Source organism: Neocloeon triangulifer, unplaced genomic scaffold, assembly GCF_031216515.1.
Source record: "Neocloeon triangulifer isolate White Clay Creek 2 clone unplaced genomic scaffold, ASM3121651v1 ptg000012l, whole genome shotgun sequence".
Lineage (NCBI taxonomy): Eukaryota > Metazoa > Arthropoda > Insecta > Ephemeroptera > Baetidae > Neocloeon > Neocloeon triangulifer.
This window is the reverse complement of record NW_026775554.1, coordinates 63,924-90,616: the sequence shown is the minus strand read 5'-3', so window position 1 is coordinate 90,616 and position 26,693 is coordinate 63,924. Positions and strand designations below refer to the sequence as shown.

Sequence of the window (26,693 nt, the reverse complement as noted above, 5' to 3'; positions counted from 1 at the left end):
AAATCAGCATACCATTATTAATCACAGGAAATATTACTACTTGTACACCTTACAAGTAATTTGTTAATACAAATTTACAATTAGCAAAATTAATTAAATAAAGATAGTCACAAATCAGGTAAACACTAAAAATTAGCCAGAGTAAAATAGTAAATGGTGGTTTATTTATCTAAAAAGGATGCGCACAGAGCAAATGACAAGTGTAATTGCAAGAAAAGTGGAGCAAGGTGAGCAATTAGCTACCCGCTGCCGTGGAATAATTACGCAAATCTCTTTGGGATCCGCAGCTTTTCTTTCGCGTTCGCACCAAATTAGAATTTCATCCGCGCGCGCGTTTTGTTGCAAAAGCCGCGCTGAGAGAGAGCCGCTGGGAATTCTCCCAGCTTCCCTCGCTGCTCTTCTGACTCTTCTCGAGAGAAAGCTTTTTACAAACTCGTGAAATTCGCGCCACGACCCTCTTGCGATTCCTGCTCTCGATTTCGTGACATTGTGTTATTTTAATTTCCCCCCAATAATTACATATTGCGTAAATATTTACGTGTCTTCTTCAAAATATATTTGCTAGATTTCATTTCCTTAAAAAGTCGAGATTTATAAAATGGAACATCAATATCAAGACTGCAGATTATTTTCATAAAAATTGTTAAAAGTATTTTTTTCTGCGAGTTTTGACTACGTAATGATTAATGATTTTGAAAAATAAGTAAAAAGTAGAAACTTTTGTATTTCAACATTTTTCTATATAAAACCTTTTGTGTGCATTCATAATTATAAAAACTATAACCTACAAACTTAATAACAGTATATTAGTCGGCCATAAAAAAGCAAATTTATTTAGCCTTCCAACAGGAAACTAATTAAAAAATTTAATCTACATAAATAGGCACTTTTATTCATATTTTGCGCGACTTAGGAGTTCTAGTAATGATAATTCTGGCAAGCAAAATAAAAGTATCAAACTGGCAATTAATTCTTTTTGCTGCCCACGAGTATTCCCATTGAAAGTCTTGAAATATTTGCTCTTTTTTGCAAGTAGCTCAATTAAAAGAAAAAAACGCGGAGGGCCGGAATGGTACATGTATTTCCAGTCTAATTGTATTTATAAAAATCCTCTTTGCTTATAAATATTGCATATAATATCATTCTTTTTTTTTATTAAAGCTAATAATTTAAAAATGAGTATCAAATTTTGTTGGAACACTAAATTGTGAGTCTTGCAATTTGTATTTTTGCGTGTCGGTGGCAAACGTGCTGCGGGATTTGCGGGCGAAACGGAAACTGGCGTTGGAGGGGGGGGGGGGTCTGTGCTTTGGTGGCCCCTCGCTCGGCGTATGTCTCTTAGTCTTCAGTTTCAGTTTCAGTCGGTGTGCGGAGCTGCGGACGCGCCTCTCGTGCTGCCAGCGGGACATGTGATATTAGCGAGGACACACACGGACGGACGATGAGGCCGACGGCCATGTGGTGCGGCCTGGCCGCTCTCCTCAGCCTCGCGCTCCCGCAACACGCACGCAACGCGCCCAAATCACAGGTCCTTTTTTTGAGGAAACATTTTTTGCATAATTATTAAATTATGTAAATTAAGATGAATGTAAAAGTTGATTTTAAAAAGGGTGATTATTTCCACATCATTTTTTCTTTTAAATTCAACTGATTATTTTTTTTTAAATATCTTTTTGCTTCTAAATTGAAAGTTCTTTCCAATGGTTTCTAAAAATACTTTGGCTCCCACAAAGCTTGAGTTCGATTCATCTCTGGTCATGATTTTTGTGAGTTTCTGGCTAGAAATGCGAGATTTGCATAAAGTGGCACGGAAGATTGAAGTGGCCGCCGCGGGGACATTATTTTTTAGGTCGAAGACCCTGTCCGCGGCCGGCCGGGCGGCGCGCACGCAATTTTTCCGAATGGCTCTTGCGCCTGTTTACAAAATAAATCTCCCTTTCTCTGGCGTATTTATTTTTATTCGCGCGGCGTGAATTGGATCGGTCGAACGGACGAACGGCGCGAATCGCAGCTTCCGACAACCGCGGCCGACCGACGCCAATCGCGATTTCGCGCCTCCTTCCGCAGTTCCCATGTCCATTTGCCTCAATTTTATAAAATTACTTCTTACTCTGGACAGAAACGAAATAGCATAGCTGGATTACTTTTTGTTAATAATGCTCTGCGATGCGTTCATAATTCTTTTGTAATCTAAAGTTATATAAAGTAATTAAAATATAAAACAAGTCCTATAAATTTATTGGTTGAATTGGTTCCGCCAAGAGTCAAATACTTGGCTTAGTTATAGACAGTAGACTGCATAATCGTAATGAAAATTTGCCTTTTTTTATAACTTTGTTTTTGATTGGTCTTTCGTGGTTTCTCTCAAATGTTATGGTCTTCCCGATGAAATATGAAATAACAAATTCGAAAAGGCAATTAACATAATTATAATCAAAGAGAAATTATAAATGTGCATGTTTTTCTAACAAAATTAAATCAATTCTTTCCCCTCATTGAGTCAATTTCTTTCATTTTGCTTGTAAAATGCAAGTACTTATGGTTATTTGAAGATTTTACTTTGGACATCTAAAAGCATTATTAAGCAGAAGACTAAATTTGCAAGTGTTAAAAGTGGAAATCGGAAATAAATAAGGCAAATATTTGGCTCTTTCAACTTGCATACCGTTTTTAATAAGATTAAAAAAATTGAAACACCATTTTTCTTTACAAAAAGCTAGCATATATAAAATATTTCATAAATATAATATTAATTTAATTTATTATTAAATTATTTACAAACAGCGGAGCACAATTCAAAATTAGCGTACTTTCCATAGCGAATTTACGCTTTTCTTTTGAAGTGAAAAGCTTGAAACATTGTTAACATGGATAAAAAAATCTCATTTTAACTTTACTGGGATAAAATCTCACCAAGGAAAAGTGCATAGTCTTTAGTCTTTCCCAGAATTTGTTCAAGTTTTAGAAATATAAAATGTACAAGTTGAGGAAATTTGCAGCGACTCATTCATTGCAAACGAGCAAAACCGTTTTTTTTTTAATGGAACTCTTAGTGTGGTGCGGGATGAATTAGGAAAATCGCGGTTTCAATTGAAGCGAATAGACTTGGGGATAGGAGAAGCCGCGCCGGTCGTTTGGCCGGCCGGATGAGATCACACAAAACTAGGCCTGCGTGCGGTCTGCAGCCAGGCCAATTAATTGCCAAAACTCGTCTCTGGCCATTCATCTTCCGCTGCGCCACAAAAAACTGAAACGAAAATTGGCGAGGCCAAAAAGTTTTCAAATTTCGCTCGATTAAAGCCGCACTTCAATTTGAAAATGACACTCTTGCAGATGTTCTTTTTTCTCGCGAGGGTCGGTCGAGCAAACGAATTAAAGAATCGGTCGAGGCGGCGGTCGAGCTGCAAATTAAATAATGCGCGCTCTAATTCGCTCTCTCGGCTTATCACAATCGCGCTGCATTAAAAAAAAAGCAACAACAACAAAACTAACTCGCCACGTGGCTCTCTCCTCTTTATCTCGCGCGTTTCGAGTGTTGCGTGCGCTTAAGTGCTCGCAAAAATAGAATTCGCATTGTTGAGACCCACACCCGCGCCAACAGTGAAAGTCATATTTCATTTAGGCGCGCGCGTGTCAAAAAGAGCAATTGTTTCCCAAATTAACTAAAGCGAATTGCAAATTTCTTCAATTTAATTAAAAATAAAAAGAGCAAATTTGCTTTTAGCTTTATAAGTGCACTTAAACAACGATTTTTTTATTAAGTTATTTGGATATTGGATGCATGTAACTCATCAATATGGCCAAAAATATTATGAAAATATTCCTAATTTTCATTACGCATGCATTATGAAAATTACTTACTACATTTCAGTCATTATTCAAAGATAATTTTTAACCATCCACTTTGCTGATTAAAAAATCTTGAAAATTTTAACATTGAAGTGATCTTTAGGCAATCGCAGATTTTGTTCAGGTTGCACATTTTCAAGGGACAGAAAATTTTACTTTTTAGCCTTTCGCCAGAGTCAATGTACTTGATCTAGAGACTTTGTCACCACCGAAAAAGGATGCCTTCAACCTCTCGCCGAGAAATTTAAATAATATTTGTCCAAATTAATGTGACAGCAGTTTATGTAAATACTTAAATATCCCGGCAGCTGAATTGTAATTTGATGAAAGACAAAAATTTTCAGTACTAGAGTTTTTAAGGAGGATTATGCTGCTGTCAGGTGGTTTTATCTTCTTCTACAAATTGAAACACGAATAAATTGTCTGCCGTTCACTTTGGTCCTTCACGAGCTCCCAGCTGCAGATGAAATTGCAACAAGTCATTGTTTTTCAGAAGCGGCGGAGCGTGGAAATTACACATTTTTTTCAGTCTATCTCGCAGCTAGAAGCAAAAGTTTTAATTTGGCTTGATGTGTCTGCGTGCAGTTTCAGAAATTGATATCTGGGCGCGGAATCAAAACTACGAACGGGAGCAAAATAATTCGGCCGTGCGTTTTCGCACTCGCGCACACAAACAAGAGCTAACTTTTGATTCTCGCTTTAATTCGTTCCAAATATGCATACGCGCACGCTTTTAGATTTTCCAAAACGATTGAATTAAAAAATGAAACTATAATTTCCGTGGTAGCCTTGAATTATAAGGATGAAATTTGGAACCGAATGCGGCGCTGCATGAGGCCAGAACAGACAATTACAATTGGTCTCGGTGCGCGCTAATTATACGTGCAGCCTTGGCCAGAAAAACAGGTATCGGCCGCGGACAAACAACAAAAGAGTTTCATTCAGGCCAACACGTTTCACAAAACTTTTCACTTTTTCAGAAACTTTGATTATATTTGAAACTGTACTTGGACAATTTAGTCGTGCTGTCAGGAGCATAAAAAGTAGGCGGTTTTATTTGTTGTTCCGCGCCGAGGTGCACGCAAATGAACACGGCGGGTTCAAAGAACGCGCTCAAAATGCAATTGTCTGCGCTCGAGTGCCGCTCGCAATTCCCAACCAGGGAAAACTTCTCGTTAATTTCATGCAGGGAACTGCAGATCAAAAATGACATGGGTCAATAATATCACCCATCCATGGCATCCATAGGCCACCACCCCCATTAATAGGTTAAGAATTCCCAAATTAGTTTCAAATTTTTTTACAATTTTTTCTCCAAAAAATAAAAAAAATCAGTTGATTGTATTTTTTCTGTTTGCGACACACATTGGAAAAAAAGAAACCACCATTTTTAAATTAAATTTGCAACGTCCGACAACTTTTCACAACAATGACCAAAATCGTAGTTCAACAGTCATGGCCTTGGCAAATTTTATTGAATTTGCTTCATATTAAAGGAAAAAATGTAGCCCGTCTACTTATGATTTGATATTGGTATTGGTAAATATCAGAAGTGAAATATATTTCATTTTTTGGAAAATATAGAAACGAATAAAAAAATTAAAAATATATTTTTAATGCCGATTGGTACCGTAAGGCATAGTTTGCAAAAACCAAATAAACGTTATTTAGGGCGATCCAAAAGCCTAACCTGCGGCCCAGGCTAACTTGACGTAGCCCCGGGCTAACTTAGCCCACCAGCAAAATTGAATGGCAGGTTAAATTAGCCCAGGCCAGATTAATTTAGCCGCAGGGCCAAAATTGCCTTTTGGATCGCCCTTATTATTTATTCTAGTTTCATTTAAATAAAAAATTGCACACTTGTGAAATTCAATATTTCGAATCTAAATTAGATTTGCTACATTTTTCCTTTTACCTAAAAAAAATTGAGGTATTGCAAGGGATGCTCTTTCAGAAACTTTACTCAAAATTTAGCTATGATAAGTGACCTTGCACTCGATTTTGGTGTTTTTTTTTTGAAAAACTAAATTGTAAAAATTTGGGTCATTTTTCGATTTTCAAAAGCCTCAATGTAAAATTGATATATTCTCATTTTGTTCCCTTTTCATGAGCTGATTGTGAGTGTTTTTTTCGCAGGTGACAGAGCAAAACCTGCGGCACCTGCTGACGACCCATGAGTGGCGCGACCTCTTCGGACCCGACGAGCAGCTCTTCAGGAACGACGGTACACCTTCTTTTTCCTTTAGCAACTGGACACTTTTGGACGGATGCTTTTGTTTGCCTGATTCGGACGTCACGACTTGATTGGCTTTTAATGCTGGAGAGAGTTTATTTGTAAAGTGCGCAAACGATGCATCTCTAATTCGCTTTTGATTCTCTCAAATTGTTTGGCAGCTGTTGTCCCGTTTTGGAATCGAGAAAATGCAAAATTGGCCTTCCGCAAACGAAGCGTGACTCGTCGGCGCTTTTTTTTCTCTCGTCACGAAAAGCTGCAGGAACTGACCGCGCTCAACGCACACGTGGGAGCGAAAAACTCTCTCGCAATTCCCATTTGAATCTCGCTCGTTTTCTTTTCTCACGCCACGACTCGCGGCTGACAATGATAATTTGTTTGTTCAGGGAGCGGACGAGACTGCGTAACGGATCGGCACGCGCCTAATTAATGGATGGGCCGCTCTCTCATTAATTTAAGCATCCGCCCTGTCAATTTGCAGACAATCGTCTCCGCCGCCCAAAACGCCCAAAACCTTTCTTCAAGTTTTGTGCAACCAAAGCTTTTCCACTCGAATTTTTCACCATTGATCATTTAATATAAAACATTCCAAAATTATTTAATCAAGAGTACGACAAGTGAAAAAAAAAACTACTAATTTTATTTCTTAAATCAAATATAACCATTCAAAACAATTCCTTTTGTTATTAACTCTATGTTTAATTATGCAAATTAATTAATGAAAACAATTTCTAAAACAAATTAAATTACAGTGAGTTTCTTTTCCCCTTTCTCAGTCCGCACGATTTGTTCCCCTGACTTTTTGTACATTATAAATGTACAAAGTCGGTGTGAATTCTACAAGTTGTGTGAATTCCTATTGATTTTTGTTTCAGAGGCTGAGTTCGTGCGTCGCGTGAGCGTGGTGTGGCCGCGCGAGTCGCGGCGCCGCCGTCGGCGCCGCAGCAAGTCGGTGCCGGCCAAGAGCGTGCGACTCATTTTCGCCAACAACACCGTCCAACCACTCACGCTGCATCTCGACCACTTGCCACCCTCCAGCAGTAAGTTCGCATTTAAATTGTTCAATGTCCTTTGCTTTTTTGCACGTGTCAATATTGTTCTCCATGCCAAATTTTTTTTTTCAAAATTGATAAAATTAATTGGTGAATTTAAATAAAAAAATTTAATAGTGAACGGATAAATATATAAACTTGAATATAATTTAAAATCAAATTTCCTTTGTACCACTTTTTATATTTGTCATGACATGATTTGAATACTTGAAAAATCAATTTTTTCCATGCCTCTTTGCAAAATTTGTTGTAAATTTATGATGAATGCGTTAAATTTAATTTGTTTCGAATTATATTTTTTTAGTTGAAGCTTATTAATGTTTTCTTGTTTTAGATTTTAATAATAATTTATTATTAAAAGTGAAATTCAAAAGTACCTATTAGATTAATAATAAAAAAAATATGGTAGTTTTAGTGAGCTTATGTTTTGTTATCCCGCTGGTTTTCCATGTAGTTTACAATGATTTATTACACACGAGACGTGTTATATTGTTTAAAATAGAGGTGGATGCGTTAGTTTAAATCCAATTGAATAAAATTGTGCAAATTTGGTCATTAAATTTTAAAATTATGATTGCTTTCCATTTTTGCAGTTTTGAGAAATTTTTATTGCTGGTTTTAAAGGAATTGCATATACCGAGTAGTGATTAATTTACATTCATTATGGAGTTGATAATACTACTTAGTTAATTTGTCAATATTTGTTTCTTTTTGAAAGAATGAAAACAATATGTAACGCACACATGAATAATTTTAATGTAAAAAGAGGTTTTTAATATTGTTTGTTATTGTTTCAAAAAATTTAAAAAATTTATTGAATTCCGTGTACGCGTTTGAATGAAGTTATAACGTTTGATTTTTGGTAAGGCGTGGCGGACGAGGGTCTGCTGGTGTTGTCGCGATTTGCCAACTCGACGGCGCAGCTGCCGGACTGGACGGTGCGGCGCGAGGAGCAGTGCCTGATGCGCGGCGCCGCCACGCAGCCACCCGCTGGCGCCGGCCAGGCCGCCGTCTCGCTCTGCGGCGCCGTCATTGTGAGTCCTTTTTAAATAAAAAATGAATTTATTTTTAGCAATTTTTTTCAGAGGGGGCTGGTGGCGCGCGAGCACGAGTTTCTGGTGATCAGCCCTCTGCCGAGCCGCCTGCGGCGCCGCGCTTCCGCACGCGGCGCCCTCCGGGACACGCCCCACGTGCTCGTCAGGGGTCATGCGCCCCCCGCCTCCCTCCACGACTTTGAATGCGCCGCCGAGAGGGCGCTCGACCGCCGCAAACGAAACCTCAACCAATTCTTCAGGGTGAGTTTTTCCATCAAATTGCACTTTCCTCCAACATCAAACAGCCAGTTTCATTAAGGCCAATTTGGATTGGAAAAAAGTATTTTAGAAAAATCCCATATAAAACAATATAACAAAAATTCACTTCTCCCAGGACTTAAAATTTTCTCACTACATCACCTTGAGACTGACATCTATAAACCAATGTAGATTAAAGTTACCAATTATCAGAATTAATCTAATAATTCTAGCAAATCTTTCTGGCCGTTTCATTAACTAAGTTTTGAATAGATAATTTTATTCTTTGTAAAATTAATTAGATCCTTTTTGTCCCTGCGTTTTTTTTTTCTTTTAGTAGTAGAGAAGTGGTTGGGCGGGGAGGAGCGATCGTTGCAGAGCCGAAAGTAGAAATTGATAAAGTAGGAGTGCTAAATAGAATACATTAGTCGTAAATTGAGCAGTAAACAAGACATCAAACCGCCTGCCGGAGGACACTAATGGCCCGGCTCACCCGATTTCTATCGTAAAGTCATCAATTTATCGAGCCAAGCAGCTGTCATTCAGCCAACACACAAACATATACGGGCGACGCCTCTGCAAATAAAAAAGTCGTGCAATAATATTGGTTGGAGAATTCGATTCGATCGCTGCCTTTGTTACGCCAGGTGCAATTAAAACGCACTTGCTGGGGGCGGCCGTGACACCTTCTCACGAGATTGGTTGCAGAAAGATATATAATCGCGCGCAGCCTAATTAGCATAACAATGCAGATGCTGGGGAGCCGCGCAGGATCCCTCGCTCGCGATTGTTAGCAACTTGCGGATGTTTCGTCACGCGAGAAAGTGCGAATTTATTTAGAAGAAGAAAAAAGCTAAAATTTGAGCGACAAAGGTGACATTCGTTTTAGCCTTGGAGGCGACACAGGAAGCACATTTTGTGCACTCGATAATTGCACCCACGCCGAGCGCGCAAATTTTATTTTCAAAACGATCGCGAACAACAATGGGCAATTAGCGCGGCCTTTCAAATGACGCTTGGTACTTAGAACTGATAAATTTACCCATTCTTTGCAGCGCTTTCAGGATAAAATAAAATATTATTTAGCACTTTTTTTCAAATTTGTTTCCTTAAAATCTGTACATTTTTTTCTTCTCCAATTCAACGTAACATCGCGAAAAAGTACACTGTAATAAAACAGTTGAATCATGCATGGTTTAAACAAAAATTCTTACAATTAGTAAATTCGGATTTTCACTACCTCATATATATGTTTCCCGTATCACATCAAGTTGGCTCGAATTGTTTATACAAGTCTTTTATGCTGTTGTTCAATGCAATATCCCAATCCTTGTATAGGGAAATACAAATTATTGCCGATTAATTTGGCTCTTACGCGTTATTTCTTGCTCGCAACCAATGGGGGCCCGATGCAACAATGAAATCAATTTTCATTGTTTGAGGGCCAATCTTTAACTTTAAACTTTAAACCTGGTACCGCTTCTGATTGGCTAATAACACATTTCATTGTTGCATCGAGCCCCCATTGCTCGCAACTTGGGGAAAATGATTTAAAAGTATTTTTAGTGCTTTTTTTAAGTTTTATTTTTTATTCAGACCTTATTTCTGGCAAAATTTAAAAAACTATTTAGAGGAATCGTGATGAACGAGAAGTGATTTTAAATCAGTTTTGAGGTGAAGCAGCAGATTTTTTTATTACAAATTACCAATGTCAATTGATATATGGAAGACCGCTTTATTTCAGAATTCGCTCAAAAATTTTGTGCTTTTTCAATGTTGTTAATATTAACTTTCAAATATGATATTTTTGTAATTTTTTTTAAATTGATGACTTGCAAAAAGTGTCATTAGGTTTCTACAATAAAAGAAGCCGCAATGACGACAATAATAACAGTTGAGATTTTTGCTTTGATTTTGAATAAATAAAATTGTTTTTGTTTCAGCAGCCGCGGACGGGGACTCGGGTGGGCGGGTCGCGGGGGTGGTGGAGGCCTTCGGCGGCGGCGGCTGCTTCGGGGCGGCGGCGAAGCGGGCGCGGGGTGCTTCATCAGGGGCCGCTGTTTGTCGAGCTGGCCGTGTTCGTCGACCGCGACCTCTTCCGCCACATGGCCGTCAACTTCCCGCGCGACACTGAGCGCGAGGTCACGCGCGTCGTCCTCGCCATGGTCAACGCCGTAAGCAATTTTGCATTAGTTCGAATCAACTTTTGACCGGTATATGTGTCACAACATGGAAATTGATTTTCTTTTTATACAGAATACTTTTGTCAATTTAGGGAAAGTTGTAAAAAGTTTATGAATGGCGCAGGTGCAGCTGCTGTACCAGGACGCGTCGCTGGGTCGGGCGGTGACGTTCGTGCTGAAGCGGCTCGAGGTTTTGCACGCGGAGCCGGCGGGACTGACGCGCTCGCATGACATCGACCGCTTCCTCTCGAGCTTCTGCAAGTGGCAGCGCCTTGAGAACCCACCCCTCGACGCCGACCCTCTCCACTGGGACCACGCCGTCCTCCTCACCGGCCTCGACCTCTACGTCCAGCTCGGCGCTCCCGCCAACAGCAAGACTCCAGCAAAACTCTCCTCACAGGTCGTCGGTGCGTCCGAACTTTCCAATTCTTGTACACAAATTTACTTTTTTTACCCTGAAAATGAAACGGCTCGCCAACCTTTATTTTCTTCCTAAAACTCACCCCTGAATCAACGGAGGGAGCTGAAGCCATTTTTTTTTTAAATTGCAATCTTATAGAACTGTATTTTTTTTTTTTTAATTCAATTGCAAAATTGGTCATTTTTGGAACATCTAATCTCTAATCCAAATTTTATGTCCTGGTAATGATTGAAAGAACAGAGAGATCATTCAAATTTAAATCAGAAAAGTGGTCACAACAATCGTTGCAAAATCTTGAAATTCTTTAAATTTTCATGACATTGGCGGCGATCCCTTCTGAGAACAGAAAATATTTTACAAACATAGCCAACATAGGTAAAAAATATACAAATTGTGGGATCATTTTTCAATGAACACAAAGAGGAATAAGTAAAATTAAATCTAGCCGTAAATTCAAAATTAAAGAATTAATTTATTATTATTATTATTTATAATTTGAAACGAAAAGTATTTCAGTGACTTCAATCAGATATATTGATTAATTTTAGAAAAAAATGATGTAAATTAAGAAGTTTTGCATTGCAGGTCTGGCTCCGGTGGGCGGGATGTGTTCACGGGCGAGCAGCTGCACAGTGAACGAGGGTCGCCACTTCGAGAGCGTCTACGTCGTAGCCCACGAGATCGGACATAAGTGCGTTCTCGGTTCTCACCTTTTTGTTTGACAAATTTCAAGCCAGCGCACAGATCGTGCATTTCTATAAAAAAAAAATCAGTGAAAAGAAACATAATTTGATGGATTTTGACGTGGAGAAAACTAGGGGAAAAAAGCCTTCCCGGAAAAACGCAATCGAACTTCTCAACTTCAAAATTAATACCTCGTAATTTATTTGAATTACACAAATGCAGCTAGAACAAAAAAAAATTCTTTTAACCTCCTCTTCAACTCTGAAGGTGAAATAATTCTGAGGTCAAAGGTTTACATGTATAAAATAATTTCTTCCAAAATTTTATGGCACTTTCACCTTTGATTGGGACTTTTACTTAATTTTAGATAGATAGATAATTTTAGGTAATTCTTAACAAGTAACAACAAATTAAAAATTCAGAATGGCTACCTTTTTAGATTTTTAACATTAAGTTTGCAAACGCAAAAAAAACTAACTTTTCACAATTTGCGGATGGTCAAACTTGTACTTATTTTTATAAATTACGCGTCTGAAATAAATTTATTTATTGTTTTGACAATTTTTTTTTTAAATTTTCAAAAATCTCTTAGTTCTCAGAATAAATTTCAACCATCGGCCAATAATGTTAAAAATATAAGTTCCTGTTACTCAACTAAAACCTGAGGCATATTCCATGAACCTACAGTTGCATTTAACCAGGAAAGCTTTTTACTTCTCCGAGTTTTCGCCTCGCCAATCCTTACAATTGTGCTTTTACTGATTTTCTGATTTTTTTTTTTTTTATCCACGACCTGTGCTTTGGCTTGCGTCGTTTGCCTATTTACTCTGACGGGGGGTGGTTTTGTTTTTAGTCTGGGGATGCGGCACGACGGTCCCATGTCAGACAACGAGTGCGACCCGGGCAGCTTCATCATGTCACCGACGCTGGGCTCGGGCAAGATCACGTGGTCGCAGTGCAGCCGCCGCTACCTGGACGCCTTCCTCGAGTTCGTCTGATCCTCCTTAAATTAATAATTGAATCATATTCCGAGTTTTCTTTTGTTCAGGACGGAGCAGGCGAGTTGTCTGTGGGACCGCAGCGTCCCCGAGCCGGCCCTCGACCACGCGGCCGGCGGACTCCTGCCCGGCGAACGCTTCTCCGCCGACCACCAGTGTAACTATAAATCAATATGTCTCATTTTGAAAATAATTTCACTTCTAAAACCTCCAACCAATATGAAAATTTCAATCAATTAATTAAATCTCATAATCCTTTTGAAAGTAAAATATTGGATCAATTTTTCCCCTAATTTTTCTTCGAAATGAACTAAAATGCACAAAAATAAAGTAAAAAATTTATAACTTGAAGCAAAATGTACTTGTGTACTTGTACGAAAATTTGAGTCTTGATTTTGGTGTAAAATTTTTAATTTTGGCCAGGCATGCTGAAGTACGGGAGCGGGAGCGTGCACGCGCGGACGCAGCCGCTGGACGACGTTTGTCGCGACCTGCACTGCCAGCGCGACCGGTACACGTGGACGTCGCACCCGGCCCTCGAGGGCACCACCTGCGGCCTCCACATGGTGCGCTATTGACCTTGCACCTCCAACTGACCTTTTGCTGACCTTTCGCTTGCTTTCAGTGGTGCCGCAGCGGGCGGTGCGTGGCGAGGGGAGCCGCGTGGGCAGCGGCCGGGGAGCGGGGGGCCGTGGCCGGGGGCTGGGGCGAGTGGACCCCCTTCTCCGAGTGCGCATCCAGCTGTCTGCACGGCTCGGGCGGCCTCGATGCCGGCAGCTCGGGCGTCGAAGTCTCCGTCCGCAGATGCGACAAGCCCAGGTCAATTTCAACCCCCTTCCTCAATTATTCAACCCCCTGAATATTCACTCTCTTGCAGGCCCGAAAATGGAGGCAAGCAGTGCGTGGGTAGCGACCGCAGGTACAGGGCTTGCGAGGCTGCTCAGGTGAGACACACCCTTCATCTTTTGGCTTGGTGCGCAACATAATCTTGAAATTTTCATTAATACGTGGCGAAAAAGACAATTTATTGGGGATTTTGATGTTTAGAAATTATGCAAAATATAATTTTATATAATATCGCCAGCATGGTTCAAAGAGCAAATTAAAAAAGATCAAAATACAAAGTGTTTCTATTTTTGCTATTTTAATTTACTTAAAAACAGAACATTCAAATTAAAAACAATTAAAATTACCATTTAACAAGACATGAAACCGCAATTAATTTTGCGAGTTCTTTTGGAAAAAAAGTTTGACAATCCAAATAAGTTGTGGGACAGAATGAATGATAAAAATAAAGTTGGTCAAGCGATTGGATTTCTTAGTTCACGAACAGTTCATGGCACATATAACAGATATGACAGAAAAAAAATAAAATGTTGAATATGTTAACATTGACCCTGAAAATTGTAGATCTGCTCGAACGTGCCGCGGACAACGTTGCGTGACTTCGCTGATGAGGTGTGCGGACGCGCCAAGGAGGTGGACGCCGACCTGCTTGGCACCGGCACCCAGCGCGAGTCCTCGGACGGTGCGTCTTTCATTTTTCTAAATGACTACTAAAAAAATTGGTCATTTGTAACAGCGGTGGAGGCGTGCGCCGTGTGGTGCTACAAAAAGCGCGGCGGTGCCAAGAACAGGGGCTGGACCTTCCCCGACGGTACAGCCTGCAAGGGGCTCTCCGCGAGGTACAAAAGTTTTTTTAGGGGTGGTGCAAAAGGCACCAAATAATTAAATTTATCTTTGCTGGCGTGAATTGAAAAGTTCCCAATTTGATGATTTATTTTTGCAGCAACCGACGCGTGAGTCGGCGTTCAGGGGTGTTGCCGGGGGTGGGTCGAGGGCTGTGCGTGTCGGGGCGATGCGAGTCCTTTTCGTGCGCCCTCGACGCCCCCTTCAAGGAGGACCACGAGATCTGCACCCTGCACAATCATCGCGCGCGAATCGCCTCCAATTCCATCCTTGTGAGCTCAATTTTTGTACTCTTTTTTGGGAAAAAGAATATCACCTCCCTAACTTTTGTTGGTAATTAATGTTCAACTAAAAAGCCTAATAAAACTAAAAGAATTAATCACTTAAATTAATGCAAAATCATATTTTTTTAAATTATAAATTTCACTAAAATTCACATTTTGAAAACATCACCCAAATAAAACCTAAAACAAATATAAATTAAAATTTATTGGCCTTTTTCGTGTACCTAAAATCGATTACTTGTATTTATTTTCATAATTTTCCGTTTGGAAAGTGCTTCAAGCAGGAAATAATTACTTTGAAATATTTTCAGGCGACGAACGAGAGTTCGCAGGCGATGTGGTCGGCGTGGAGGGCCGTGGGGGGCGGGGGTGGCAGGTGCAAGTCCAACTGCATCGCGCCAGGTCGCGGCCTGCGCCTGGTCACGCGCGACTGCCACGGCGCCGCGTGCTCCTCCAACCTCGACGCGCGCAGCATCCAACTCTGCGAACCTGAGGACTCAAAGGTACTTTCTCCATTCTGGGCATTTTTTTTCTGTTTTGAAAGAATTTATCATTGTTACATGCAAACTATTAACCCAAGAACAGGCGATCATTTTGCCGCTGACATTTCAAGTGTCTTGAGGAGATTTTTTTGAATTGCAGAGTTGCGTGCGGCTGAAGACGCCGTTCGAACACGCCAGCGCCGTGTGTTCGCGCTACAAGGAAAGGGTGCGCCGCCTCTCGGGCATCGGCATGCAGATTTCACCCTCCGTTGGCAAGTTTTCATTTTCATTCAATGCAAAATTTCTCTCGATCCATCCAAACTTATTTTAAAGCCTACATTTAAGTGATAAAATTGTTTTTGCGGGAAAAGTATTTAAAAATAAATTTAGACCAGTCTTAATTTTTCTTTAATCAGTTTTAGACTGAAATTGATTTCAAAATGAATAAAACTGTTATTCTGATCTTTGGAATAAGTTGTTGTTGCGATTCAATAATATCTAGAACCCCCTAAGAAAAAGTTGGATTTTCAATAATACACTTAAGACCATAAGGATCATTTTGATAATCAGAAAAATGGGGTCACCGGCAAAGTTATTGAGAGGCGTTTCATTAAAAGTTGAAAAAACGCGTGTCTATTCTTGTTTACCAGAAAAGAAAGCACCCAGTTGGAAATAATTGATTTGTGCTACAACAAAAGCAAATACAATAAAATATTCAAATTAATTTTAAAATAATTATAGTACTTGACACCCTAATATTTATTTAATTCCTTTTTCATTTCTATGCTTTCTACGTTAATTGCAAAAAAATAGATTGTTTAAGAAGATTTTCTAATAGAAATAATTCACTCAGATTAATTAAACATTTTTTCTGAACATTGGTTTGAATTTTGCAGAGGACCCTGACCGACCTTGCAGGGTGGCGTGCCAGGACGAGGCGGTGCCGCACCGCTTCTACCTGGTGAACGGCGAGGAGGGGTGGTTCCCGTTTGGCACTGACTGCGGCCGCGGCTCTCGACAGGCCTACTGCGTCAGCGGCAAGTGCCTTGAGTTCGGCGCCGATCTCACCCCCCGCCTCCTCCACCGCCTCTTCCCAGCCGCCGCCGTCCACCACCTCCTCCGCCCGGCGGCCCCCGAACGCCGCCGCCGCAGCGTCCTGCCCCCGGCCAACCACTCCGTCACCGCCACCCTCGACTCGGACACCCTCACCGACCTCATCCACGCCATTGAAGGTACGCCCGATCAAATAATTCCTTCAAATTATTACTTCTAGGCGCAAGTATTCAAGAGTAGAACATTTTCCTGCTCTACATTTTTCTTCTTTTCAGATAATGAGGGCGATCCAAAAGCCTAACCTGGCCCAGGCTAACTTGACTTAGCACCGGGTTAACTTAGCCCACCAGCAAAATTGAATGGCAGGTCAAATTAGCCCGGGCCAGGTTAATTTAGCCTGGGCCATGTTAGCTATTTGGATCGCCCTCATTATATTTTAGCAGTGGCTTACATTTCTAGCAATAACACTTTTATTGAAATTTAGCAGCATTTCATTGCTGAAGTGGAATTGTTACAAGAACTTTAACGTTATATTCAGAAACTGAGTGAAATAAGGAATTACAAAAAAAAACTGTGACATATTTTTTTTTTTAAATTTTGAATTACTAGTTTAAATTTCGATTTTTAAATTTGCTCTCAGAGCAAACCGCTCAGTTTTTTTATTGCATACGTTAATAATATATGTTCCTTTAAAAAAATTAAAAGAAAAACAGCCTTGCAGGAACTGAAATGAAGAAAAATTTAAAAATCAAGTCACAATATATGACAACGAATTGTTAATGAAAGTTTGGTGCGCCGCACAGGTAAAACTGAAGAGGGGAACATGGTGCTGCCGGTGGAGCCGTCGCTGGACCTGCACAACCCCATCCACGTCAACAACCCGCCCCTGCTCACAGGTAACCCTTTTAGCAAAATTAATGAACTTCATAATTTATTTTCTGTCAAAAGACAAAGCGGCGGCCGGATTTGCGGCGAGCGAGAGGTCGACGGCCTCCATGGTCTCAGGGTCGGTGGCCACCCTGCTGCTCGCCACGTCCACCCTCCGAAGGGGCGCTTAATTCAACAGCGGCCAGCCAAATTTCAGTGCTTCACTTCACAAAAGACAAAAGACACTCCTGCATTTCTATAAATTGTTCGCCCAACACTTTTTTTTGTACAAATATAACTTTATTTTACAAATTAAAAATAAACATAATGTTACAATTTTTTTCTTCGCCACTTTGAATGACCGCGCCTTCTAGGATTGCAATCGAAGAAAATACTAATTGCGACTAATTGAATATTTAGTAATTTGTAATCAAAATTGTATAAATTTAACAATCAGCATTCGGACTCGGACGCGTGCGATGAATTTTTGTCACTGTCAGGGCTGCAGCTGGAACCAGGGCGGCCTGACCCTGGCGAGGAAGGTGAGCAGGGCGCGGCGCCTCTGCAGGGCGGCGCCGAAGTGGTAGACAAAGTTGGAGCCGTCGGCAGTGCGCGCGGCAGTGATGACGCCGGCGGCGTCAAATGGAAATACCGAGTGGTTGCAAAAGGCGAGCAGCGCCAGCCCGAGCGGCGCCTCGGCCGGCGCCGCCGCCAGCACAGCGTCTGTGGCGCCACTTGTCTGCTCGTGGCACCACTGCCGCTCGTCATCGGCGCCGCACACCACCACGAACAGCGGCGCCCCCAGGCCGGTCAACCGGAAACGCATCATTGCGAGCGCGTGCGTAAACACGGCGCTCGCGTTTGGCGCCGACGACGGCGCCGCCAGCACGCCCACGAATTCGACGCGACCGTGATGGCCCTGCACATAAAAACAGTAAGTCAATGCAAAAGATATCAATTTGCTTCGTAGTCTCTCAGCTGCAACTTTGGCGTCAAAAAAAGAATATGAATGACTACTGTTTTCTTAATTTTGGTTTACCTCGATCAAAAGTTTTTGACAGGGACAGGGTATCATAAAATGAAAATTTAATGTAAAATAATTAATGCAAAAATTGGTTAACATCCAATTTCCGTAATATTTTTTTTGGTCTTTATTTGCTTTACTGTTTGGTCTCCGTTGTAAGAATAATCTTATTAAAAATTGAGACGAAATACAAATTTTTTATTTTATTACTATATATAGGTTTAAGATGTTGTTTTAAAGTGTGGGGGAAAAAATTTGTTCTGTGATAAATTTATTGTCAAATTAAATTATAGGGGTAGGAAATATATGTCACTCTGTATATGTCCTAAATGAAAATCATGTTTATAATTTTTGCAGTTGTCGAGGAGAAGAAGTTTAAATTAATCATTCTCTTGTTGTTAAGGCGCAAAAATTGAAAGCATTTGCATCGAAAGGGCCAAGGGGGTTAATTTGGATTATGAGACCTTGTCGGGGAGGGCGTCGGCGGCGTCCTGGAGGAAGCGGCGGGCGCGTTCCCTGAGGCTGGGCCGGAAGGCCAGCGTCCTGGCGAGGAGGCGCCACTCGCCGAGCATCACGTCAGGTTCGAGCAGCGGCGGCCCCACCACCAACAGCTGCGGCCGCAACCTTCCGAAGGCCGTTTTGCGATCCACCTGCGCCGCGTTGCCCGCCGACCCCACACTCTCCAGCTCGGCCAGCAGGTGACTCGCGTTGCACCTCAGGGCCACCTGCAAAAAGTTCAAAGTTTCATTTCAATCGTACTTTGTTTCTTTACTACTTAAAAAGACGAGAGTTAAGTACAATGCTACAACTGATACCTATCCTAAATCATCTTTCAATTTTCGATTTCTGAGCTAAGGCGGTTGTTATTGTGTGAGATTTAGCACTTCCCAAAGGATTGGGAATAAAATAAGTGTGGTATACAGAATAAGTGCAGATAGAAAAACTGCCTACCAGGTTCTTAAAATGAATCATTGGATTTACAAGTGAACCAAATTTTATATTAAGTGTCATTCTTGGTAATCTCGATAAAAAGTTGTTCTTTATGTGCTTCAGCGCTTCTCAAAGGATTGGAAATTAACGAGCAAGGCGTTAAATGAAGCCTTGAAAGACCACCTATCAAATTTCTTTAAATGAATCTTAGAAATTCACAGACATCATTAAAATTTTATGTCAATTTTCAATCTCATAATTCTGAACCGGCCGGACCGGCCCCCAATAAAGTTAAGGGAAATTTGTCATTAGAGCATTTTAAAACAAATCTAGTCATTTTTTTATGTCAATTCATTCATTCGAGCGGTGGTTCTTGGAGAGAGAGGACGTGTTTCACGTGCAGCTCTCTCGAGTTCCCCCACTAGGAATAGAAATTTTAAATTCAAATTCCAACTCTTCCTTAAAACAGCTGCAGTTTGTATTTTTGTCCCAAAGTCTTTAAGCCCTTCTGGGTCACCAAGCCCTTTTTGGGTCATCTTGTGTCAGACCAAAAGCCTTTGCAGAGTATAAAAAAGCTCTTTACATCAGCCCCCAAAGGGGTGAGATGGGCCGTGGGCACGTCTGACGCACGACTTTTGGGACCCTTGACCTCGTACGTACGTCGTACTTGGGCACGGACAAAAACGATTGCAGCTGTATCAATAAAAATTATTACAATATGCCACCAAAAGTCAGTGGTGTGTGTGAAATATGCCACGAATGCGAGCAGGACGATGATCCAATGCAAAAATGCTCGAGCACTGCTTGCTCTTCGGGTGCGCACGTGAGCTGCCTCAACATGTTGGTGTCGTTATCACAGACAGGTAAAGGCAGCTCGCGCACCTGGAAATGCAGCAAATGCAATAAAGGCAACAACTCGCCCACCACCATAGCAACTGGTCAATTTGTGTTCAGCGAATATATGCCAGTGCTGCAAGCTAAAATGAACCAAAAAATGATTTCAGACACTTTAAGCAAGCACGTAGATGGCAAATTCGCGGAGGTGCTGAACGAGCTTGATCAGCTCAAAAAAACTGTCAATGATCAAAACCTAAAAATAAAAACACTTGAAAAGAAAATTGATGAAACAAACAAGGCTCTCGAAGACCAGAAAGAGCAAACTGCTACACTGCAGCTGCAAGTGAATGACCTCGAGCAAGAAAAGCTCGCTCTAAATGTCGAAATTCTCGGCGTACAAAAGAAAAACAACGAAGATTTGCATTCCGTTGTGAGAGACATTGCCGAGGTCATGAAAGTGCCCGAAACTGCAGAAAACGTTGAGGCAGTTTACCGCGGCCGGACAACAAATAATAAGCCGCAAGTAATTGTCGTCAAATTCAAATATGCTGAGGATAAACAAAAATGGCTGGATAGGAAAAAAAGCGAGGAGTTCAAAAACTACGCTAGGCCCTATAGCGCGGTGGCCGGCGCCGCCGCTGGCTCGCGCGGCCCGCAAAAGCCATCCATCAGCATATTTGAGCAACTCACTTTCAAAAACAGGCAGTTGCTTTTTGATACGCGCACAGCAGCCACCAAGAATGGCGTTAAATTTGTGTGGACGAAAGGAGGAAAAATCTTTGCTCGCAAAGACGAGAAAACTCCCGTGGCAATGCGCATCAGAACAACTGCTGACATTATCACAAAAATTGAACTGAACAAAGGGGCCGATCAGAAAATAGATAAAAATCCGATGAAAACATCGCAAGCACCTCAAAATGACTGATCTAGCCAATTATCATGACCAAGTTTTAACTAATGCTGCAAAAATTGAAAATTTTTACATTACTGCAAAATCATTTATGCAAAACCAATACGTAAATTACATAATAGCCCATCTGAATATCAGATCAATTAATGCAAACTTTAACTCTTTTTTAAGTACAATTAATGAAGATATTAAAAAAATCGATTTTCTTGTACTCACAGAAATAAATTGTAAAGAGGAAGATTTAAATAAGTATAAAATCGAAGGTTTCTCTCAAGTAGCAAAGCCGCGTGAAGTTGGCCGCGGCGGCGGAATAATAATTTTCTATAGAAACTCTTTCAAAATAAAAATACAAAATACTGATTTTAATACAGCAGAGAGTCTAGAAATAAAAATAAATAATGATATTTTGCTGCTGGCATTATACCGGCCACCTTCCAGCAATAAAAAATACTTTTTAGACGAGCTCCAAAATTATTTAATAAAAGCAGATGTTTCTTGCAACGCTGATAAAAGCGACCTTCTCATAACAGGTGATATTAATTTGAACTTGTTGGACGAGAGTGACACCACAATAGAGAAATACCAAAACCTAATGGCAGAATTCGGTTTAGAACGGTGCATTTTCTCGCCGACGCGCGAAGAATTTTGTGGAAATAATTACTCCACTACTCTGATCGACCACGTGTATCACAAATTTAACAAATATCAAAATTTATCATCAGTTATCAAAATGAAAGTTTCAGATCATTACATGACCTGCTCAATGTTATTTAGTAAAATTAAAAACGAAGAAATTACTTACAAAGATGAAATAAATAATGCAGAAGTATATAAAATGCTTAGTCGCTTTGACTGGAATAAACACATCGACTTAGAAGATCCAGATAAAAACCCGATATCACAGATCGCAGAAATAATTCAGCTCATAAAGAAAGCCAATGTTGAAAGAAAATATATTAATAATTCAAGATCCAGAAAAAATGGTAATGAATGGATAACAGAAGAAATTGTCAGCTTGACTGAAATCCGAGATAAATACTTCTTAAAATGCAAAAGAAATAAAACAAATCAAATGTACAGGGAAGACTATAAAAAAATAAGAAATTTAGTAAATTTTAAAATTAAACAAGCCAAAAGCAAATATTACAAAAATCTATTGTTTGATTGCGCCGGCGACTCCGCGCGCACGTGGAAAATATTGAATGAAATCCTTGGACGAGTATCAGTCTCAATTGATGAAAATATTGTTCGCTACATGCCGAATAATCTATCTTTAGAGGATATATTGCAAAAATTTGGAGAGCAATTTTCTGTGAAAGTCGCGGCACTGCGCCACACCTGCAATTTTGTAGCGAGGCGCCCACCAATAATGGAGCTACCAGCAGCCCAGTCAATGCACATTCCTCCGACCAGCGAGACAATAATAAATTACATAATTGAAAAACTAAAAAAGAAAGGTCCTGGCACGGACGGAATTCGTTTAAATGATGTAAAATACGCTGGCGATGACTTTGTCAAAATTTTAATAAGAATAATTAATAATTGCTTACGCACTGGTGTGTATCCCGAACCACTGAAAGAAGCAATAGTCCGACCAATTTATAAGAGCGGCGCGCACAAAGACCCAGCAAATTACAGACCGATCGCAATGCTAAGCGTTCTTGATAAAATATTTGAGAGGTTCCTTGACCTGCACTTAACAAATTACTTAAATGAATTTGAGATAATTGACAAACGCCAGTTTGCATACCAAAAAGGAAAAGGAGTCGATCACCTCTTGTCTGATCTGTCAGATTATGTAAATACAAATTTAAAAAACAAAGAACACACATTAGCTGTTTTTGTTGATTACAGCAAGGCCTTTGATGTGTTAGACCATGACATTTTGCTAAAAAAATTAGAAAATATTGGAATTAGAGGAAAATTGCTTTCCCTTTTTTCTACTTACTTAAAAAATAGAAAATTTTGTGTAAATGTTGATGGGAAAAATAGTGAGTTTTTCGACTTAAATTCCGGAGTGCCGCAAGGTTCAATCCTAGGACCGAAACTTTTCATCATTTATACAAATGACTTGCCAAAGCACATAAAAATAGCAAAAGTGTTAATTTTTGCGGATGATCTCTTGATTTTGTGCAGCCACGAAAATTTAGATACGTGTAAAGAACAAATCCAAGGAGAAATTAACGTTTTAAATGAGTGGTCCCATGACAATGGACTCTTAATAAATATTAAGAAAACAGTGGCAATGCACATATGTCAGAAATCAACTCGGCCCGCAGCGAGCCCTAATATCACATTGCATTCTCTGGAGTGCTTGCATAACTTCCAAATAGGCTGCACTTGTGCGGCGATAAGAATGGAGCGAACGCATAAATATTTAGGAATTCTCATTGATGATGATTTCTGTTGGGCGCCCCAAATAAAAAGAGTGGCAAGCAAACTACGCTCCGTAATAAGAGAAGTAAAGCTAACAAAAAGCAGACTGAACGCGGATTCATTGAGAACCGTATATTTCTCTCTCGCATACTCGCATTTAATTTACGGGCTTGTGGCATGGGGCCACGGCACAATAACGCCCCTAAAATTATTACAAGAAAAACTACTCTTCATAATGGCCAGAAAAAATCAATTAAAAGCACACAATGAAAATGTTTTTAAAATTTGGAATGCATTGCCGCTTGAGCTAATATTTGAACAGAATATTATTCTCATAAAATATTTTGACGGAAACTTTGGTGCAAGGAGAACGCACAATTATTCAACACGCACGGCGAAAACCGACCCGCTAGTGATGCCTCTTAGCCAGAATAGATTTCACGAAAGAACGTGGGAATTTATTATGCCGCGACTGTGGAACAAGTTGCCTGCCCGCTTAAAAAACTTTAATTCAATTAATACGGCTAAAGAAAACATAAAATTATGGTATCAAACCTTAATTCCAGACTGAAAAAAATTGCAGTTCCAGCACACACAAAAATTAACCCAAAATTAAATGAAAACCTTTTTATTTTTAATTTGCAGCACAAATAAAAATAAAAATAGACAAAATTATTGAAACAAAAAATTATGCAGTAAATCCTTAACACCAAAAGATACCAAAATCTGACCTTCCCCTACCCCAACCAAATCCACATCCTTTCTTAATCTATTTTCTCTCTTTTAGTTTTCAGCTTTGTTTGTCATCATCGCGTGGACCAAAATTAAGGATATGCCAGCAAAAAATGATGATTTTTTAAATAAAGTTGAACCCAAAAATAAAAAATAAAATTAATTGGGTGGTGCCTTCTGTACCACCAATAAAGGGCACAGGCCGACAAGACTTTGTCTTGGCCTGACCCTAAAAAAAAAAAAAAAAAAAAAAAAAAAAAAAAAAAAAAAAAAAAATTACATTAACATTACAATTGGTGCGAACTTTATAAAGTCAACATAAATTATGTTTATTTTTACATTGCTGAGTAGATAAGTCTAATTGCTAATGAGATATGTCAATATCTATATAAATCTCATTTGAGGTTGAGACGAAAATTGTGATTCAATTTTGCTTGTACAATTATTTTACTGCTATAAACACAAATGTTGTAACCTTTAAGGCAGCCATTGCCTATTATTTGATGGATAAATTCATAAAAATGAATGAAGGGAAAAAACTCACGTCTTCCAGGACGGCGCAGGAGAAGTTGGCAAAGGTGGTGCGCAGGGTGTGGACGAGTTGGCGGGGCAGCGCAACCCTCAAGCGTCGGCTGCGCGCCAACGCCCAAGCGCTCCAGAAATGCAGCGTCGCCACCGCCACAGATTCAACGGCCGGCGCCGAAACGACGACGCCACTCGGACCTTCACCAGCCGACGGGCACCACCCCACCTCGTCGTTCCCCTTCTGGTCGCTGCCAAAATCCAAGTTCTGCGAAGTTTAATTTCCACGCCAAGTATGATATAAGAATCGTAAAAAAATAAATGATTTTTACAAATTCAATATTAAAAATAAATTAAAGGAATTCTAAAAGCCAAGGAAGAAATGTCGTCCAAGGGCTTTAAAGAAAAACAAATTATGAAAATAAAATAAAATAACTCATTTGATTTCCACAATCAGCCTGCTGAAAAAATAATATTTCAGCTATATTTTTATTTATTCGGCTCTGATCCGAATGTAGAGAATTTCATATTTAAGCAACGTTTTGGAAAAAAATAATAGGTCAAATAGTGTTATTTTTCATTCAATAGTCCTAAATTCCTGTTAAAAAAATAAAATTCGCGCGCTTTATTTATTTGGCTCTGAATTTAGTGAATTTTATATTTTGGCAACGTATTTTTTTTATTGCAAAAGACAGGTCAGATCTTATGATTAATCATACAATAGTCCTATATTTCGCAATCGGCCAGTTGAAAATTAAAATTCTCTATATTTGATCAGCTCTGAATGTAGTGATTTATATAGGTAAGCAACGTTTTTGGAAAAAATTGGTCCTTTGGGATTTAATGGCAAAAGCAAAATATAGGGACAATTTAATAAGACAACCTTGTTATTTGCTGCTTTAACATGAATCAAAATTAGGTTTTATGACTCTGTCCCAATTTTTATGTTAAATTAAAGATTTGTAATTAAATAAAATCTTTTAAAAGATTACAAGCTATTCAAACAGATTCTAGGAAGAATTATCTTCCTTCGGCATTAATAGTTGAAAACAGTTGAAAATAATAAAAGTTTAACAAGGCACTCTTTATTTCCTGCTTAAAACGAATAAAATGTAGACAATGTTCCAATTTTAATATTAAATTGATGATTTTTTTTAGTTTATATATTAAAATGATTAAAAGCTATTTTACAAGCTTGGAAAGAATATTACCGTCCTAGGGCATTAATGGCAAAAAAAAGCGAAAGTTATATATGACATCCTTTTTATTCGATGCTTTAGCATAAACCAAAAATTTATATAGGTTCTGCTCCAATTTACGATACATAAAAGAATTTAAAAATTAAATCAAAATGATCAAAAGCTATTCTAAAAGCCTAGAAACAATTATTATCTTTGGTTTTTATGTGTTTTTGATGAAAACGGATCTTTTATTTTTAAAAGAATAACAAACAACGGCACGATAATATACAAGTTGAAATTTTTGTATGGAAATTAACCTTGAGCTGGATGTCATCGACGACCCAGAGGAGGGTGTGCACCGCGTACAGGGCAAAGGAGACGACGAAGGCGGCGCCGAGCAGGTCCCTTGAGCGCCAACTCATCCTGCGGCGCCGCGACTCGCCACCTCGAAATCCTCGCCACATATCAACTCACACTTCCGCTCTTCGTGTGTGTGTTTCCAACACGCCGCGTTTCGTTCCAAGCACTGCCAGCACTCTCTCATTTTACGCACCCACTTTTTTTCTATACAACTTGGCACTACCTGCGCACCAAAATTTTAAATAGTTTTTGCCGCTTCAGCAGCGCATATGTTGTACCCAAACGGGTTTTTTAATAGAATAATTTATTTATTCTCATTCTTATTGTTAGTTTCAATATTACAGCGGCAGCGATGTTTTCAATATTTGTAATTTATATTTTTGATATATACAAAATTAGGCAAGAGAATCATAATTCATAGCATTGAATTATATTTCATTAATTGCAGTAAATATTCAGTAAATTGATTAATCCAATCACAACTGAATGCCTGAAAGCATGTAATTATTGGAAATAAAAATTCCATCCACTATAATTCATTATTCAAAACTTTTATTTCGTGCATTATTTCACAAAACCTAATAGATGCAGATAAAAATGAAAAAAAAAAAAACTAATGTTAGGTCTTATTCGGTACGTTTAGGTTCTGTTTTGGGAATAAAAAGCCAGCAAATTCTCTTTCATAATTCATAATCATATACTCGAGTGACTCAGACAACAGTTTGGTAAAATTA

The 26,693-nt window shown here is 39.5% G+C and overlaps 2 protein-coding genes across 2 annotated transcripts; one reads left to right on the top strand and one right to left on the bottom strand.

Annotated features, from left to right (window-relative positions):
* The first annotated feature begins 1,356 nt into the window (after window positions 1-1,356).
* On the top strand, window positions 1,357-17,602 carry LOC132197836 (A disintegrin and metalloproteinase with thrombospondin motifs adt-1-like). Its single transcript, XM_059621413.1, has 21 exons — window positions 1,357-1,528; window positions 5,986-6,073; window positions 6,958-7,122; window positions 8,002-8,168; window positions 8,220-8,429; window positions 10,373-10,600; window positions 10,734-11,016; window positions 11,616-11,721; window positions 12,568-12,702; window positions 12,763-12,869; window positions 13,136-13,278; window positions 13,338-13,531; window positions 13,590-13,656; window positions 14,123-14,240; window positions 14,295-14,397; window positions 14,502-14,673; window positions 14,997-15,188; window positions 15,328-15,439; window positions 16,064-16,399; window positions 17,024-17,116; window positions 17,169-17,602. Exons 1-21 carry the CDS (start codon window positions 1,442-1,444, stop codon window positions 17,276-17,278), a joined length of 3,216 nt encoding a protein of 1,071 aa, XP_059477396.1. The 5' UTR covers window positions 1,357-1,441; the 3' UTR covers window positions 17,279-17,602.
* LOC132197835 (uncharacterized) lies at window positions 17,357-26,087 on the bottom strand. The gene is made up of 4 exons (XM_059621412.1): window positions 25,917-26,087; window positions 24,441-24,686; window positions 18,576-18,836; window positions 17,357-18,006 (listed from the first exon to the last, which is right to left on the bottom strand). Exons 1-4 carry the CDS (start codon window positions 26,061-26,063, stop codon window positions 17,584-17,586), a joined length of 1,077 nt encoding a protein of 358 aa, XP_059477395.1. The 5' UTR covers window positions 26,064-26,087; the 3' UTR covers window positions 17,357-17,583.
* Window positions 26,088-26,693: the final 606 nt, after the last annotated feature.